The 18388-nt window shown below is 39.3% G+C and overlaps 3 protein-coding genes and 1 pseudogene across 5 annotated transcripts; 3 read left to right on the top strand and 1 right to left on the bottom strand.

Moving 5' to 3' along the window:
- The first annotated feature begins 734 nt into the window (after positions 1-734).
- Positions 735-2014, top strand: LOC122998819 (annotated as a pseudogene).
- A 2472-nt stretch (positions 2015-4486) lies between these two features.
- On the bottom strand, positions 4487-10399 carry dtd2 (D-aminoacyl-tRNA deacylase 2). 3 transcript variants are annotated; one of them, XM_044375877.1, is made up of 4 exons: positions 10343-10399; positions 10062-10259; positions 5019-5088; positions 4487-4897 (listed from the first exon to the last, which is right to left on the bottom strand). In XM_044375877.1, the coding sequence occupies exons 2-4, from the start codon at positions 10161-10163 to the stop codon at positions 4578-4580; spliced, it is 492 nt and encodes a 163-aa protein (XP_044231812.1). In that variant the 5' UTR covers positions 10164-10259; positions 10343-10399; the 3' UTR covers positions 4487-4577. The 3 variants fall into 3 exon arrangements, with proteins under 3 accessions (XP_044231812.1, XP_044231813.1, XP_044231814.1); XM_044375878.1 differs by having other exon boundaries at positions 10334-10389; XM_044375879.1 differs by having other exon boundaries at positions 10062-10203; positions 10334-10383.
- On the top strand, positions 5568-7301 carry LOC122998842 (tripartite motif-containing protein 16-like; the record flags this gene model as incomplete). The annotated part of the gene is made up of 1 exon (XM_044375874.1): positions 5568-7301. A coding segment is annotated over exon 1 (1734 nt), but the record flags the coding sequence as incomplete, so codon positions are not given.
- Positions 10400-11013: 614 nt separating the features above from the next.
- On the top strand, positions 11014-17023 carry nubpl (nucleotide binding protein-like). Its single transcript, XM_044375875.1, has 11 exons — positions 11014-11193; positions 12087-12231; positions 12592-12626; positions 13328-13418; positions 13590-13629; positions 13715-13805; positions 13895-13988; positions 15610-15695; positions 15922-16042; positions 16426-16508; positions 16681-17023. Exons 1-11 carry the CDS (start codon positions 11065-11067, stop codon positions 16741-16743), a joined length of 978 nt encoding a protein of 325 aa, XP_044231810.1. The 5' UTR covers positions 11014-11064; the 3' UTR covers positions 16744-17023.
- Positions 17024-18388: the final 1365 nt, after the last annotated feature.

Below are 18388 nucleotides of genomic sequence, written 5' to 3'. Positions count from 1 at the left end.
CCAAACCACTACTTTTATTGCAATACTTTAACTACATCAAGCTCATAATACTTATGTACTTTTACTGCAATACTTTAACTACATCAAGCTCATAATACTTATGTACTTTTACTGCAATACTTTAACTACATCAAGTTCATAATACTTATGTACTTTTACTGCAATACTTTAACTACATCAAGCTCATAATACTTATGTACTTTTACTGTAAGAGGATTTTTCATGCAGGACTTTTACTTGTAATGGAGTATTTTTACTTTGCTGTATTGGTACTTTTACTGCAGTAAAGGATCTGAATATTTCTTCCTGCGCTGCTGCTGACAGTTTCTACAGAGGATCATGTGACTGTCAAAGGTCGACATTCATCAGCAGAGTGTTGCTGGATAAGATGAACTCTCTGGTTTTATCTGCCTTTACTTCAAACACAGTCAAAATGCTCCAGAGAAGTTTATTAATTATGTGAGAAAATGATGATATGGCCATGAAATGATTTTATCACACTTTAGTGTAATAACTCCCTGTTTCCGATCAGCTGTTTATAACCAATAAATAGAAATTGATCTGATTTTAAGGAAGATTTAGAGAAATGTGGAGGCATCACCAAACCCTGAGAAGCCATTAACTTCATACTTCCTGGTTCCCTCCCCTTCAGATCTACAGTTTATAGATGGGTGTAACCAACATGTGATGAGCTGTAAAACATGTTCAACTTATCAGGAAGTGATTTAAGACAGTCGTTGTCACTGAGAGCTGAAATGGAGCCGAAAGGAGTTCAGCTGGACCGAGAAACAATCAGCTGTTCGATCTGTCTGGATCTACTGAAGGATCCGGTGACTATTCCCTGTGGACACAGTTACTGCATGAGCTGTATTAAAAGCTTCTGGGATGGAGAGGATCAGAGGAAGATCTACAGCTGCCCTCCGTGCAGACAGGCCTTCACACCGAGGCCTGTCCTGGTGAAAAACACCATGTTAGCAGATTTAGTGGAGCAGCTGAAGAAGACTGGACTCCAAGCTGCTCCTGCTGATCACTGCTATGCTGGACCTGAAGATGTGGCCTGTGATGTCTGCACTGGGAGGAAGCTGAAAGCCCTCAAGTCCTGCCTGCAGTGTCTGATCTCTTACTGTGAGAATCACCTTCAGCCTCACTACCATGTCGGACAATTTAAAAAACACAAGCTGGTCGACCCCTCGGAGAAGCTCCAGGAGAACATCTGCTCTCGTCATGATGAGGTGATGAAGATGTTCTGCCGTACTGATCAGCAGAGTATCTGTTATCTCTGCTCTGTGGATGAACATAAAGGCCACGACACAGTCTCAGCTGCAGCAGAAAGGACTGAGAGGCAGAGAGAGCTCGAGGTGAGTCGACAAAACATCCAGCAGAGAATCCAGGACAGAGAGAAAGATGTGAAGCTGCTTCAACAGGAGGTGGAGGCCGTCAGTCGCTCTGCTGATAAAGCAGTGGAGGACAGTGAGAAGATCTTCACTGAGCTGATCAGTCTCCTCCAGAAAAGAAGCTCTGATGTGAAGCAGCAGATCAGATCCCAGCAGGAAATTGAAGTGAGTCGAGTCAAAGAGCTTCAGGAGAAGCTGGAGCTGGAGATCACTGAGCTGAAGAGGAAAGACGCTGAACTGAAGAAGCTCTCACACACAGAGGATCACAACCAGTTTCTACTCAACTACCCCTCACTGTCACAACTCAGTGCATCTACAGACTCATCCAGCATCAATATCCGTCCTCTGAGATACTTTGAGGATGTGACAGCAGCCGTGTCAGAGCTCAGAGATCAACTACAGGACATCCTGAGGGAGAAATGGACAAACATCTCACTGACAGGACTGAAGTGGACGTTTTACTGCCAGAACCAGAACCCAAGACCAGAACTGGATTCTTAAAATATTCACGTGAAATCACTCTGGATCCAAACACAGCACACATGAAGCTGTTATTATCTGATGGGAACAGAAAAGCAGAACGAACGAGTCAGCAACAGTCTTATTCTCGTCACCCAGACAGATTCACTGGATGGTGTTTTTATCCATGGAGGCTATCGCTGCTCATGATGACGTCTTTTACCTTCACTGACGTTTCTTCAGATGAAAATATAAACTTCTCTTTGTTCTAAATGTTAGTTTCATGTTTGTATTGATGTATTTGTGTGCTGTTGTTTCTTAAACAGAGAAAACAGCAGAACTTCCTTCATCATAGATATTTTGTTCTCATCACTTTGTAAATTCATAGAGAAATGTCCAATCAAACTGTAATTATCATGATAATAATCATTTATTATGTTCTTGTACATTCTGGGTTAAACTAACTGATTGTGTGGATGAAGTGAATCTGAACATGAAATCATTGAACAAGAGTCATTTAACAGACTTTACTGATTGGATGTGTGAACAATCTGGAGCTTTACATAATCAATAAAGATGTTTTCTCAACAGTGAGCAAAGTATTTTCTTCTGTTTTCATCTCAGGATCTCATTCAAAGCTTCTGGAGAAAATGTGAAACTAAAATGAGAGTTTATTTGAGGCAGTTTTCCTCCTGAAACACCACAAAGTCCAGAGTTCATGTTCAGAGCAGACAAACGTTTGTCAGTCAGTCTCTGAACTTTCAGCTTTCTTCACTAAAGCAGCTTTGTCACAGAGGAAAGAGCAGAGTTTTCTATCACTTGTTGCTTTTAAAAAACAAGATTTTCTTTGTGCATTTAGTTGATAAAGTCTTTGTTATACAGGCCTAAAAGACTGGAAAATAGTAAGAATTCATTTGATCAAGTTTGGGTGTGAAGAAGTTTTGTTGAGTCCTGACAAACATAAAACAACAGATATTGTGTCGTGGTGAACTTGAGGTCATTTCATTTATTTTTCTGATGATTTTCATGCAGATGAAAGTTGAGAATGAGGCTGTCATGTTGGTTCAGTGTTTAGTTCTGTCACCTCACAGAGAGACAGTCCTGGACCCCAATTTATCAAACTGCTAACAGGAACATTTTAGACTTTTAAAGATAAAAGTAAAAATCCTTCACTTTCACTCACAAACAGAAGAATAAAAACTATTGATCAGTCTGGGTTTGCCATTTACTATTCTCTGTTATTTCAGTTTGTCAGATTTACAGACGATGTGAACAAGTTGAAAAATAAAATACTTTCCACCAGATTCAGATTGCAGGACTCCTTGTTCTCCTTGTTGCTGAAGATAGTTCTTTATGACTCTGGCTGGATGTCCTGCTGCAGAATACATTTGGGACGATCAGATGCCTCCCTGATAGTATGATGGATAAGAATCTAAACATCTAAAGTGCCCAAAACTTTGTACCAGTCAAAGGTTTGGACAGTTTCCCATTCAGTATAGAGAATCTGAATAACTTTGTGACAACATGTTTTCAAAATGTGTAAAAATGTCACATTTCAAATTGTTTTCTTATTTAAAATGACTGAAATTAATGTAAATTTTGTCATTTTCTTTTATAGGAATCTTTATTCAACTGAGATCCTTTTCTGGCAACATTGTCTGACTACTCCTACATCACACAGGTTGCTCAGAAACACAAGTTTTATTTATAATGTATTTTTCAATTTGTGCTTTTATTTTAGCTGAAAATCGACTAACAGGAAGTCTTGTAGCTGTCACGTGCTGCTGCTTTGACAGAAGGTTATAAGAGCTGCTGCAACCCCGGCTAACTGAGACTGAATGCTGTTCACTTCCGGTTCCTGAAACACAGCTGAGCGCCTCCTGCTGGCTCAGAGGAGACATGAAATAATTACTGTTACTGTTTGGTGCACCTCCTGCATTAAAAAAATATATGAATTTAAAACATTTACAAGAAGATTTATATTTCCTTGAACTTAAAAGCCTGAAAGTTATAACACAAGTTGAATTTGCTAAAAGTGTATAACTGATTTTCCATATTAACCAACAGGTAGATTCTTAAACACAAGCTGTTATGGAGTCTAAAGGGTCTTGGAACTAAATAAATACATACAGAAAACACATAGATTGCACATTATTTTTATGGATCATGGTTGCTGCCTGCTGTTGGGTCTCTGTAAATTAAAGAGTACAGTCTAGACCTGCACTATGTGAAAAGTGACCTGAGATAACTTCTGTTGTGATTTGGTGTTGTATAAATAAAATTGACTTAACTTGATATTAAAGCGCTGTCTTGCTATTACAACTTAAAACTCCAATCTTGAATCTCAATTAGCAGATTTATATCATAAAGAAACAGTGACATATTTGAAACTTACAAAATATAGTTTTTAATTACAAATGGATCCAACGGATCGATCATCTCCAGAGACTGATGGTAGATATTTAGACATTATTAAAAATTCTGTCACACACACACAGTTGTTTCCACTTATTCTAATGACATTTTATCATAGTAGAAAGAATACAGGTGTTACTAATAACATTAACGATGGCTTTGTTCTATTCAAGTATTCCAGTAATGACATTTTATATCATTTTTATATTGTTTTTTTATTATTTACACCTGTGCTTTTCCTAATGTGACATGTCAAACTGTCTTCCAGGAACAAGGCTGATGTGTGACACAAATTCAAAGCTTCACGTCTCAGAACTCCATCAGATGTGTGTAAGGTCCGTTGGTGTCGAGCTTCAGCACTTGTCTGTTTCCATACGTCCCGTGTTTCACCGTCACCTCGGCTGAAGCGGCGGCTGCCGTCATCTCCTTCTCGCACAGAGAGACGAAGGCGCTGTAGAGCCGCAGTCCGTCCTCTTTGCCGATGTTGTTGTGGTACTGCATGGCCTTGCCTTTGGCCTTCCCGCCCAGCGTGGCCTGAGGGACGATCAGCAGGCTGCCGGGAAGCTCCGACACCGAAACCATCTTCCCCGAGTCGGACTCACACAGCCGCAGGTTCAACAGTGTGGATACTGAACGGCAGAGACACACAGGGGAAGGATGCTTTACATTTACATCTCATACTGAGTGGGTTTACAATGAGAGCAAAGAAGGAAAACATCTGTATCAAAAGGTTAAAAAAAGGTCACTGACCCATCTTGGGCAGTATGTCGTCTGTCGCTCCTTTAAAGAAGCAGACGTAGATCACCATTCCTCTGTCGATCTGAGAGCAGAAACACAACAACATCAGTAAAAGCAACAGGATCTCTTTCAATTCTTGGTCCAGTTCTGTTACATCTACACACTTTCAGACATGTGGCTCATTGATGTGTTTCTAATAGTTTTTAAACAACAACGGAGGAATCAGATATATCAGGCTTTAGATACACACACAATACTTGTTAGTAGATCAATTCATTGCTGGTTTGAGTCTTTCATGATGATATACTGATAGAAGGAAAAATATATAGAGTATTGCAAGCCTTATTCTTAAATATATAATTATTTTAACTGAGACTTCACTGTAAATGAGGAAACACTGTTTTAATTCACAGTGCTGCTCCTCGTCCTGATAAACTTCCCTGCTCTTTCAACACGACAAGCTCCGCTCTGTGCTCATACTTCCTGGTTCCCTCCCCTTCAGATCTACAGTTTATAGATGGGTCTAACCAACATGTCAAGCTGCATTCACTGCAAAGACACATGTTGTTCAGATCAGAGCTCAAACTTGTTTCACTTTCTAAGAAAGTGAAACTCAGACAGTCGTTGCCACTGAGAGCTGAAATGGAGCAGAAAGGAGTTCAGCTGGGCCGAGAAACAATCAGCTGTTCAATCTGTCTGGATCTACTGAAGGATCCGGTGACTATTCCCTGTGGACACAGCTACTGCATGAGCTGTATTAAAAGCTTCTGGGATGGAAAGGATCAGAGGAAGATCTACAGCTGTCCTCAGTGCAGACAGGCCTTCACACCGAGGCCTGTCCTGGTGAAAAACACCATGTTAGCAGATTTAGTGGAGCAGCTGAAGAAGACTGGACTCCAAGCTGCTCCTGCTGATCACTGCTATGCTGGACCTGAAGATGTGGCCTGTGATGTCTGCACTGGGAGGAAGCTGAAAGCCCTCAAGTCCTGTCTGGTGTGTCTGGCCTCTTACTGTGAGAAACACCTTCAGCCTCACTTTGAGTCAACTACATTTAAAAAACACAAGCTGGTCGACCCCTCGGAGAAGCTCCAGGAGAACATCTGCTCTCGTCATGATGAGGTGATGAAGATATTCAGTCGTACTGATCAGCAGAGTATCTGTTATCTCTGCTCTGTGGATGAACATAAAGGCCACGACACAGTCTCAGCTGCAGCAGAAAGGACTGAGAGGCAGAGAGAGCTCGAAGTGAGTCGACAAAACATCCAGCAGAGAATCCAGGACAGAGAGAAAGATGTGAAGCTGCTTCAACAGGAGGTGGAGGCCGTCAGTCGCTCTGCTGATAAAGCAGTGGAGGACAGTGAGAAGATCTTCACTGAGCTGATCAGTCTCCTCCAGAAAAGAAGCTCTGATGTGAAGCAGCAGATCAGATCCCAGCAGGAAACTGAAGTGAGTCGAGTCAAAGAGCTTCAGGAGAAGCTGGAGCAGGAGATCACTGAGCTGAAGAGGAAAGATGCTGAACTGAAGAAGCTCTCACACACAGAGGATCACAACCAGTTTCTACTCAACTACCCCTCACTGTCACAACTCAGTGCATCTACAGACTCATCCAGCATCAATATCCGTCCTCTGAGATACTTTGAGGATGTGACAGCAGCTGTGTCAGAGCTCAGAGATCTACTACAGGACATCCTGAGGGAGAAAAGGACAAACATCTCACTGACAGGGACTGACGTGGACTTTTTACTGCCAGAACCAGAACCCAAGACCAGAGCTGAGTTCTTAAGATATTCACGTGAAATCACTCTGGATCCAAACACAGCACACACACAGCTGTTATTATCTGATGGGAACAGAAAAGCAGAACGAACGAGTCAACGACAGTCTTATTCTCGTCACCCAGACAGATTCACTGGATGGTATCAGGTCCTGAGTAGAAAGAGTCTGACTGGACGTTGTTACTGGGAGGTGGAGTGGAGAGGGAGAGAAGTTCGTGTAGCAGTCTCATACAAGAATATCAGCAGAGCAGGAATCTCATATGAATGTGGATTTGGATTCAATGACAAATCTTGGATGTTAATTTGTGACACTGACAGTTATACATTTTTGTTCAACAAAATCTCAACTCCCGTCTCAGGTCCTGGTTCCTCCAGAGTAGGAGTGTACCTGGATCACAGAGCAGGTATTCTGTCCTTCTACAGCGTCTCTGAAACCATGACTCTCCTCCACAGAGTCCAGACCACATTCACTCAGCCTCTCTATGCTGGACTTTATCTTTGTTTTGTTGGAGACACAGCTGAGTTGTGTGAACTCAAATAGACAGAAGTCATTTCAGACTTCATGTGTCAGATTCTGTTGTAATTCTTCATGTTTTTGTCTCCATTGTTTCTGAGAGCTCGTTGCTGTGGTGTTTCTGAACTGCACAGAGATCAGCTGTCAATCAAACTGGGATTGTCAACACTTTCTTCTTTTCATTTGTTGTTCTGTTGATGTTTTCAGTTTCTTTAAATGTCACTTTTTGCTGTGTGTTTTTATCCATGGAGGCTATCGCTGCTCATGATGACGTCTTTTACCTTCACTGACGTTTCTTCAGATGAAAATATAAACTTCTCTTTGTTCTAAATGTTAGTTTCATGTTTGTTTTGATGTATTTGTGTTCTGCTGTTTCTTAAACAGAGAAAACAGCAGAACTTCCTTCATCATAGATATTTTGTTCTCATCACTTTGTAAATTAATAGAGAAACGTCCAATCAAACTGTAATTATCATGATAATAATCATTTATTATGTTCTTGTACATTCTGGGTTAAACTAACTGATTGTGTGGATGAAGTGAATCTGAACATGAAATCATTGAACAAGAGTCATTTAACAGACTTTACTGATTGGATGTGTGAACAATCTGAGGCTTTACATAATCAATAAAGATGTTTTTTCAACAGTGAGCAAAGTATTTTCTTCTGTCTTCATCTCAGGATCTCATTCAAAGCTTCTGGAGAAAATGTGAAACTAAAATGAGAGTTTATTTGAGGCAGTTTTCCTCCTGAAACACCACAAAGTCCAGAGTTCATGTTCAGAGCAGACAAACGTTTGTCAGTCAGTCAGTAAATCCAGACTTGATTAAAACTTCTTGTGACTGATTTTCTTCCACAAACTGCTGCTGTGCTGAAGAGTTTTTGTCATTTATATTAATCAGCAACAAAGAAATGCATCTAAAACAGTGGTGATTAGTTTCCTGACAGCTGTGATTGATTTATTGAACCATCACAGGTAACGTTACTCCACCTTTTCTACTGCAGAAGTCATTCAGGAATCATTTGATCAAAACTCTGCACATATGAGACGCTGAGTTCAGTTCAATCGTAATAAACATCAGAAGGAAACAACATGTTGACTCCAGTTTGAAGCCGTGAAGACGCCGTAATAGATGTTTGCTAAAGTTTACAGTGTTACAGTTTTTACTAAAAAACTCTTATTTGAACATCAACACTAAATTAAACACGTGTGGACTCCATCAAGTCCAGTCATAATATGATTAAACTATAAACTGAACATATAATTATTCACATCTGGTCACAGAAGTCAGAGAAATCACAGCCTGCAGCATCAAATCTCACTTTCACAAGTTCTGTTTACAACCTGAAAGCTGATGTGAATAATATTTGCAGACTGGAAACTCTTCTCTCCCATCTTTCCCATGTGACCTGAATGCAGCGTCAGTGTTACAGGATGTGACTTCTGTCAACAAACTGACACAGTGTGATATTACAGATATTAAAATCTGTCTTTACTGATGTTGTTTGAAGCTGTTAAAGGCTCAGTGGAGTTTTTACACGTCTTCCTGCAGTGAACATCACAGCAGGTCAACAACTGAAATCTGAAAACTGATGCAGGACACAAGAGGGCGCCATCATCCTGCTAACCAGGGATGTAGTGGAGGTTAAAGCTCCTCCACTCGGTCTGTCTGCAGTTTTAGTCAAAAACATGTTTTTAAACCAATTAAAACACACCATGATAATAAGAATGCATCCTGTCATTCATCATGGTAAATGGTGTCAAAGTGCTTTAAGTCATTAATTAGTTAGTTAGTTAGTTAGTGAGATTGTGGAAACGTCTTTGGCTTCACCACATAGTGTTAAAAACAACACAGGACAGCTGATGAGGACAAACAGCATCAACATGATTTAAAAATAAATAAATAAATAAATAAATACAGTAAAAATGAAATAAAACGGTAGACGGTTCGATGTTTGTCAAATTGGTTTCCAACCTTTTTGGCTTTTTTGACGTCTTACAAAAAGCAGTGTGTAGTCGGGGTCACATTTCACATGTCTATGAGTTGTTAACAGCTCCACCAAATAGTGATTTTTCCCTCTAAACTTCTCACATGCTTTCATTTCAATAAATGTTCAAATGATCCAATATTTCAGCAAAAATCAAAGATTAGAGAAAAAGTCCAAAAACTGAAAACAGATTTGTGTATCAGAACTTTGTTTTTTCTTCTTTCCTCTCCCATTAATCATCTCACCACCCCTCAGATTTATCTGCTGACCCTTTGGAGGGGCCCCACCCCTAGGTTGGGAACCACTGGACTAAACTAGCTAACTGTATATAAAGTAGTGTAAACTAGCTCCACCTCCAGCAGCTACAACAGTAACATGCTGCTCTAACACTGATGCTTCACTATTAATAATCTAATGATGTCATATATAATAATATATCAGTCAGAGGGACCAAACCACTACTTTTACTGCAATACTTTAACTACATCAAGCTCATAATACTTATGTACTTTTACTGCAATACTTTAACTACATCAAGCTCATAATACTTATGTACTTTTACTGCAATACTTTAACTACATCAAGCTCATAATACTTATGTACTTTTACTGCACTACTTTAACTACATCAAGCAAATAATACTGATCAGTTCTTGTATATTCTTGTATTTAAAGTGCCTAAAATTCACATAATAATCAGAAACCACATCATCATTATCAACATTATTCAGATACAACAGAGTATAATGAGACATAGGGAGCTGAGCCTCCTCTCACCTGGACGTACTGCGCTTCTGACAGCTGCTCTGCGGGTTTCACCTGCAGTCTGGCCTGCAGACACTGCTGCAGCACCGTACGAGCCACCGGAGCGTCTGTCATCTTTGTCCGCAGCAACGTTTCCTGTTTCACACTCTGTCCGCTGTGCAGAAGAAGCCTGTTCAACAGACGCAATGTGCTGCGTTTTCAATCAGACGCCTCTAACAATAACGAGGCGGACGTTAAGAAAATGTTGAGTGAATGAATGGCAAAAGAGAAACAGTAACACTCACACAACTCACTTCCGTCTTGCATCAACTACAGATGTTCAGTTCTGCTCGGGGCTGCGCGTCTTTTTCGCAGCCGCATTTCTCTCCTTTATTTCTGTTTTTACTCATTTATTTGTTCTTTGGATGGATACAACATGGATACACTAAATGACAACAAAAGGATAGGAGGGGTTTTATTCATCACACACACGCGCTCCTTTTTAAACATATTTTTATTAGCATTTCATAAGTACATCACATTTTTTGGTATTCAAATCATACCTAAACACTAATAACATAAGAATATGTGTCTCCCCTAAGTCAGGTTGTACAGTTTCTACACGCACACATACACACATCCCAGTACATTACATTACCATATTTACAATACAAAGAAGAAGAAAAAAAAAAAAACACTCAATCTCGACATTTAAATGAGAAAGAAAGAAAACAGAGACCTTAACCTGAAATCCACATCCTGACTGGAAGCAGTCCCTCTACTCGTTCCATATTGTTACTCCAAAAAACACAAAATAAATATAAAGATAAAATAAAAATGTGTCTGTATCTATATATATAAACATAAACATATTTTATTTACTATCTATCTATCTATCTATCTATCTATCTATCTATCTATCTATCTATCTATCTATCTATCTATCTATCTATCTATCTATCATCAAAACAAACATGCGTCCATCGCGCAGTGTTGAGGCGCATCAAGGCAGCGAGCTGAGACAAACCAGCTAAACATGGCTCAGTTCTCATACAGCAAACTGTCTCATTTCCTGAGAATATCGTTGAATAACTGTTCAGTTTTACGAACAGGGACAGTGATAAAACACGGACCTGCCTGCTGTGCTCAGTTCGTACGTTGCCAGGTGAGATTAATGTCTGTTTCTCTGAACGCAACACAGCTCAGTGGCAGTTTAAGCTATCTAGCAACTTCATGCTAACGTCAAGCTAGCTACGAAGGAAGAGCAAAACCGGAAATCATATTTGTATTTAAAATGAAAACGGTAATATATAAACAAAAAAAAGATAGATTCAACACATCATTTAGTGAATAGATATTATTTTTGCTTGATAACATATTGCTCTTCTCTCATATTATGTAATATGTGTATATTTTCGCTTTGATACGTTCGTGTCTTTGAATGCCAAAACTCTTCTTTTACCCGTACAACCGGAAGTGGTTGTTGTATTCGTCCTAACTTGACTGGTATTAATAAAAGTCATATGTTGTATTTAAACACAGATAGTGCAGCTCAAAGACTGTTACCAACCAGTAACTTGTTGTATAAATCTTACTAATAACGTTTAATTGAGCTGTTTAATTGATATTTTTGTTATTTTTTAACACCGAAACAGTGTAACAGCAGTAATAATAATAGTAGTGCTACCGCAGAAGCAGTACTCAGTCTCTGTGGAAGTTGATAAATGAATTTTGTTCCAGATCTTCTGCAGACAAAACAAGAGTCAACACCAGTTTTACCTGAGAATTTGTTCTTATCAGTAGCCTTTAACTGATCTATAAATTATTTGTACATTTTTTGTTCATCATTAATAAAGCCAGGAGATATAAACTCTTAATAAATGACATGTTATTATTTTTATTCTATAACCTGCAGGAAGCCTCATGTTCACAGTAGATAATAAAGGAACAATAGTCTAACTGATGATAACAGTATCCAGGTTTTCCAGGAATAGAAACCAGCAACCTCCTTGACCTTTGTGTTATTTACATGTTGTTGTTGTTGTTGTTGTGTCGCAGAGGTCGGGGGACACTAAGGCGTTACAGGAGAGACAGAAGCAGCAGATGGCCAGAGGTCTTCCCAAACAGAAGCCAATCACAGGTGTCAAACAGGTCATTGTTGTGGCTTCGGGGAAAGGTGGCGTTGGCAAATCCACCACCGCAGGTATGAACTTCCTCTTGTAAACAAATGAATGTCTTGGAGTTAATTCCTTTCCGGACTGCTCCTTTTGATAAATTTTTGTCCACAATGTTGTGTGATTTAGTTTTGCCTCTTTTTTTTCTGTGGTAAATGTGTTTGAAGAAGTGTTTGACTGATCTTGAAATGCTGGTTCTGTCTACTGGAAACAAAACAGATAAACTGACTTTTGTAATAATGAATGAAAATGAAATTGTATTCTGGGACTAATCTGCCAGAGCAAATGTAGTGAGGAGCTAATGTACATTTCAACCAGATAGTTGTCTTTAAGTTTCCAGTTGAAGGTGTTTAATGTGTTTTTTTTTTTTTTTTTTCTTGTCTCTGCAGTGAATTTGGCTCTCGGACTGATGGCCAATGATCCAGTAAGGAATCTTCTTTCTCTCATGTCACATTTGTCCTTTTTGTTAGTTCAGTTTAGCTCAAAGCACCGCTGTAACTACTTTATCCTCTGTAACACCATCTGAAAGGATCACTTCTCAGTCAGATGTGGACTTTCATCAAAGCTTTGTTTTGTTTCCTACACTGCACCACGTCTGTGAGGTTTAAATTGAAATATTCTGTTATTTTTGGTCTTATTATGCACATTACACACCATTACATTTGCACTACCTGCACTCTCACTACTACCATAAGTTTTATTGCTCTATAACTCACATATTATGTTTAATTTGCACAGAGCAAAAACTACGTGAATGTATAAATGTGACTGTATATTCCTTGTAAATATAATGTAGTTTTTTCTTTTTCAATGTGTTCTTTTAATTCTACTTTTATGTAAGTTGTTCTATATTATTGCCAGTTTTGTCGTTTTATTCTATTTTAATTTAAAATATCTTAATACTTGTAAATAAATTGTGATAAAATGTGTGTGTGTGAAGGGGCTACAACTGAATTTCATTGTGCAATCCTACAAATAATTAATAATAATAAAATTAACCTTAAACCTTCAAATACAAAATAAAGACTAGTCTGATGTTTTTTTTTTTTTTACATCAACTGCAGGTCTAATATCCTCTTCTTCTTCTTCTTCTTCTTCTTCTTCTTCTGTTTCTTTCTCTCTCAGTCCAAGTCAGTCGGTCTGCTGGACGCCGACGTCTACGGTCCTTCAATTCCCAAACTGATGAACCTGAAGGGAAACCCGGAGCTCACTGACAGTACGACACATTTTTTTAATCCTCCTCGCCCAAATTTCAAAATTCTCATCTATCCGTGTTTCAGTGGTTAATGTAGTGATCCTCTGAGAGAGGCTGTTATTAGCTGTGTTTTCTTGTAGGTTCGATAAAACTTCTCTGAAACTGACCTGAACATTTTTCTCTTTCTTCCAGACAATCTGATGATCCCGCTCACCAACTACGGGATTCCCTGGTGAGTCCGTCTATCCAGAACATTAGATCATGTCTGTCTCATTCACCCATGACCTCTCTAACCCCCTCCTTAACTTCTCTCTCAGCATGTCGATGGGTTTCCTGGTGGAGGATGTGGCTCCCATCGTGTGGAGGGGGCTGATGGTGATGTCAGCGATAGAGAGACTGCTCAGACAGGTAAGAAGCTCTCTAACTGCTAATTGTACGGTGGAAAATAAAGTTAGATTGAAGTGTGTGTGTGTGTGTGTGTGTTTGTGTGTGTGTAGGTGGACTGGGGATCGTTGGACTATCTGGTAGTTGACATGCCTCCTGGGACAGGAGACGTCCAGCTGTCAATCACCCAGAACATCCCAGTAGCAGGTAAATCACACAAACAAACACACCGACACAGTGCTGCAGTATACTTGATAGGAAACTCGTTAATATAACACAGGACATTTCTAGGGATGTGCAGAGAGCCCAGTATCTGTATTTGTATCTGTATTTGTTGAGGCAGCAAAATTATTTGTATTCGAATAAAAGTGGGAAGAGGTTTAAAAATCCTGTTTTTGTTTTTATTATGCTTTTAATTTTAGAAAATTACCTAACTACCTTACGAAGGAGGTCCCCACACCAGGTCTCGAACTGGAGTCTCCCAGATCATAGACGACTGCGCTGAATACTGAGCTAAAACTTTACACATCACCTCATTGCAGACAGACCTCTACCTGTTTATACACCCATAACAGAGACAGCACAGCGTGTAACATGTAGAGAACAACTTCAAATGCAATTCTTGCTGTGCATTTTTCATTTATTGGCTTATTTTTTTTACAATCTAACTTTGTGGAAAAGAGAAAGGTTATGGAGAGTCCCTTGGGAGCACTTCATGTTTGTCAGTAGTTCAGTTTTATCTCTGGGGAACACCCCCAACTCCAGGAGTGATGTCCAAATTAGGAAATGTGCGTCATGTAGCAGGTGGATGTGACTCCCCTCACTGAGACCTGCTGATAGACGTCACAGCGGAGCAGAGGAGAGACACTGAGATAGTGATGTGACCGACCTGCTCGCTGGTATTTAACATGTTTGTTTTTTTTTCTTCCCAAAAACAAATAATTTTTTTAATATTTGTATGAAACAAATATTTGTAAAAAAAAAACCTCCACTATTTGTGCTTTGCCGAATAACGTATTTGTATTCAGGCACACTCCTAGACATTTCTAATCCATACATACCTCAACCTTAAACCTATTTCTAACTTTAAAGGACAGTTCCAGTATTTTTTTTAATGTGGGTCTTTAAAGTCTCATAATTGTGGTCGTTCTGTTGATGAGTAACATGCAGTTGATGCACAGTTAAGAGCTACAACATCTAATTCAGGGAACTAATTTCTGTTTCCTTTCATTCGGACTCAAACTCAAGCTGCTTGCTCTGATGTGCTCTGATTGTTTTGCTAGAACTGCATCTCCTGAATCTCTGCAATGGAGGTGCAAAGTTAGCAAGAGTCATAATGAACACAGCTGTGAATTTAGAGCTGTAACAAGTGGATTCATTGATTGACAGAAACTTCATCGCCATCTATTCTGACAGTCAATTAATGTGAATACTTTCTGATTTCTTTAGTCGTCTATGACAGTAAACTGAACGACTGTTCATTGGGACAAAACTCCTTTAAACTCTCTTTAAGGTCTAAAAAAAAGTGTCCTAACTGACTAAAAATGTCCCTATATTGGTACAATACAATTAAAAGAGCATATATACTCTCAGACAGATTAGTGATGTTAAATTTGGACTCACTCGGTTTCAGAAGTCTCTAATTCTTAATTCGCTTCAATTTACCATTACAGACGTGAGGCTCTTTGTTGCAGGGATGTTCAACTGTACTGGCTTTAATCTATTTTTCAGGTCACATTCTGTTCTAACTTCAGACGTAGTTAAAACTGCTCCGTCTCTGTTAAGTCTTTTCACGTGTCTGTGTGTGTGTGTTGTTGTCGTCGTGCAGGTGCGGTAATCGTGTCGACGCCGCAGGACATCGCCCTGCTGGACGCTCGCAGAGGAGCGGAGATGTTCAAGAAAGTTCACGTGCCGGTAATTTCTGTGATTGTGTGTATAAAGAGTAGAGTTAATGTGAGCGAAATAAACCACAGTTAGTAGATTTACAAGCTAACATAGACGATCAAATTCAGTCTACGTCAGAAATAGACAAAATATTGCATCAAGTAGTTTTTAATTTAAATGCAATGACTGACGCTATCTTCAGACAGCAGGATGAAGTTGCAGGAAGGTGAAAACGTTGTGTTATTTTATTCTGAAGGTGCTCGGTCTGGTGCAGAACATGAGCGTCTTCCAGTGTCCCAACTGTAACCATCAGACTCACATCTTCGGCTCTGACGGGGCCCGAAACCTCGCAGACACTCTGGGAGTCAAGTTATTAGGTGAAAGATTACAGCTGCATATTCTGCACATTTCCAGGTCTATATTTATATGTATATATATATATATGATTTATATGCATGACTGAGCAGTTAAAAACTTCTTATTTATCTTATACTGGCCCTTTAATAGCTTTTAATAGCCGGTATGAACAGGAGGAAAACCTCTTTCACTGTTCATGTGGACACCTGACTGCTGGTTTAAGACTTGAAAAATTGTGAACAAGTCCTTTAAAGCTCCTATAGTCAATATTTCAATATTAATAATGGATCAAATGACTAATTGGACAGTATGTGAAAGGTGTTATGATCTGTTTCTTGTTTAAAAAGTTAGCAGCGTACTTCCTGTTTAACAGAACAGCTGGATTAAGATATTTTCTCTCCAGGTGATGTTCCTCTGCATCTAAACATCAGAGAGATGTCAGACAGAGGACGGCCGGTGGTCGTCTCCTCTCCTGACAGCCCCGAGGTCTCTATTCTATTTCATTCCTGATATCTAATAAAAAGACACATTACTTCCAGCTACATGTAATGTAATGACATACTGAGGTGTTGTTTACTTTGCTCTGTGTGTGTGTGTGTGTGTGTGTGTGTGTGTGTGTGTGTGTGTGTGTGTGTGTGTGTGTGCGCGCGCTCTCCAGGCCGAGGCGTACAAGAAGGTGGCGTCTGCTGTGGTCCAGAGACTAGAGGAGGTCAACACATGATGAACAGCTCCAACAGAAAGTCAGGATGTAGACCGGAAACATACATGAAGACAGGCGCTTAGAAAACAAACAAACATACAAGTAACGTACATATAAACACACAAACAGAAACGCACAAACTTCTTTGCTGTCGTGACGCACAATAAGTTAAATCTAAAGCACTGCTATCGAAAGTACACACTGAGTGTATACTGTGTATTTATACTGCAGTATTACTGAATAAATGTGATTCATTTAGTTATGTGATGATATTTAATAAAAAAAAATAAGTTAAAGTCTGTCTGATTGTCTGAATCTTTAAAAAAAAACTAAAGAGTAAGATATGTAAGCGCTTAAAGTGAAACTGCATCACAGTGACAGTGAGATGTTATGTTGAAGTCTGTAATAATTAAACACAGTAACTGTCTTTATTCAGACCTGATGGTGTTTGAATTAGGAAACACAGTCGCAGTTACAGAGAAATCAAATGAAACAGTTGTTACGGTTATTATTATTCGATCCAGATGGACAGAAGAGTTTTTAAGAATTCTGGAAATATGTTCAAAACTATCTTAAGTCTTCAGAGTTTTTCAAAAATTGTCAGGAAAAACAGTTTGTGTCTGTTTGTGTCTGTAGCAACAGATTAAGTGTAAAGTATTATTGCTCTTCACGGAGTTCTTGCAGTCAGGATAACCCTGGAAACGTCATACAGTTTAAAAATTGTTGTTTTCCAGGTCTGGAAAGTCATGAGGAAAAATCACGCAGTGTTAGAACAGAATCTTATATCTTAAACATATGTGTAACTATTAAATATGTCAAGTGGACCAGCACGGGTTAAAACAGCGGAGTAAAGCATGTGTTTTGTCTGCAGTTAAATATATTTTTATGTGGATGAAACAATGTTTAAACTAGAACTAGAAAAGAAAGTAAAATTATGGTCGGAAAATAACCTGAATGATCCTTTAATGTTGGAGGATTCACAGCACCGTGCAGTTTCATGAGTGAACAGCAGAGGGCGCTGATCACATATTAAATACAGAAATCATGTTGAATTATTAGTCTGTGCATAAAATATCACAGTTTCTCTTTTTTTCAATCCACTCAGAAATCTGGAAGGATTCACTGTTGGAAAATAACTGAGTACATGTACTGAAGTTAAATTTGAGGTACTGCACTGTATTTGAGTATTTTCTTCTATGCTACATTTATTTGTTTTTGACACAAAGCTTATGACTTGTCTCTGAATCAAAGGTCAGCAATGAGGTGAAATCGTGGGCCAGTTTTTTAAAGTTCTCTTTCAAACCTCACTCAGTATCTCACAACAGGAAGCTCTCTCTGGCGTTACCAATCATGGAAGCTCCAATGCTACCACGTCTGTCAGGTGGCAGACCGACCATCTTGAGTTGCATGGACCAGCCTGCCCCCCCCCCCCCCCTTTACAAAAAACTGTGGTGCCCCACATGGCATTCTCGCTTTCTTCCCTGTCGCAGCCATCAAGGTAGTCACCGAGCAGCGTTGGATATCTGTTGTCAAGGGTTGTCGCATTGTGGCAGACCTCTTTCTAACCGCTTACAGAACAAGCTAGCACGTTGAGGAGAGCTGTGTGTCTGTTACTGCTGCTAGCCGTTAAGGTTTTTAGCCAGCTATGGCAACCACCGCATCCTCT

The sequence above is a fragment of the Thunnus albacares genome, chromosome 15, assembly GCF_914725855.1.
Source record: "Thunnus albacares chromosome 15, fThuAlb1.1, whole genome shotgun sequence".
Taxonomy (NCBI): Eukaryota; Metazoa; Chordata; class Actinopteri; order Scombriformes; family Scombridae; genus Thunnus; species Thunnus albacares.
Note: the sequence above shows the minus strand (reverse complement) of the source record. Positions and strands in the feature narration are given on the sequence as shown.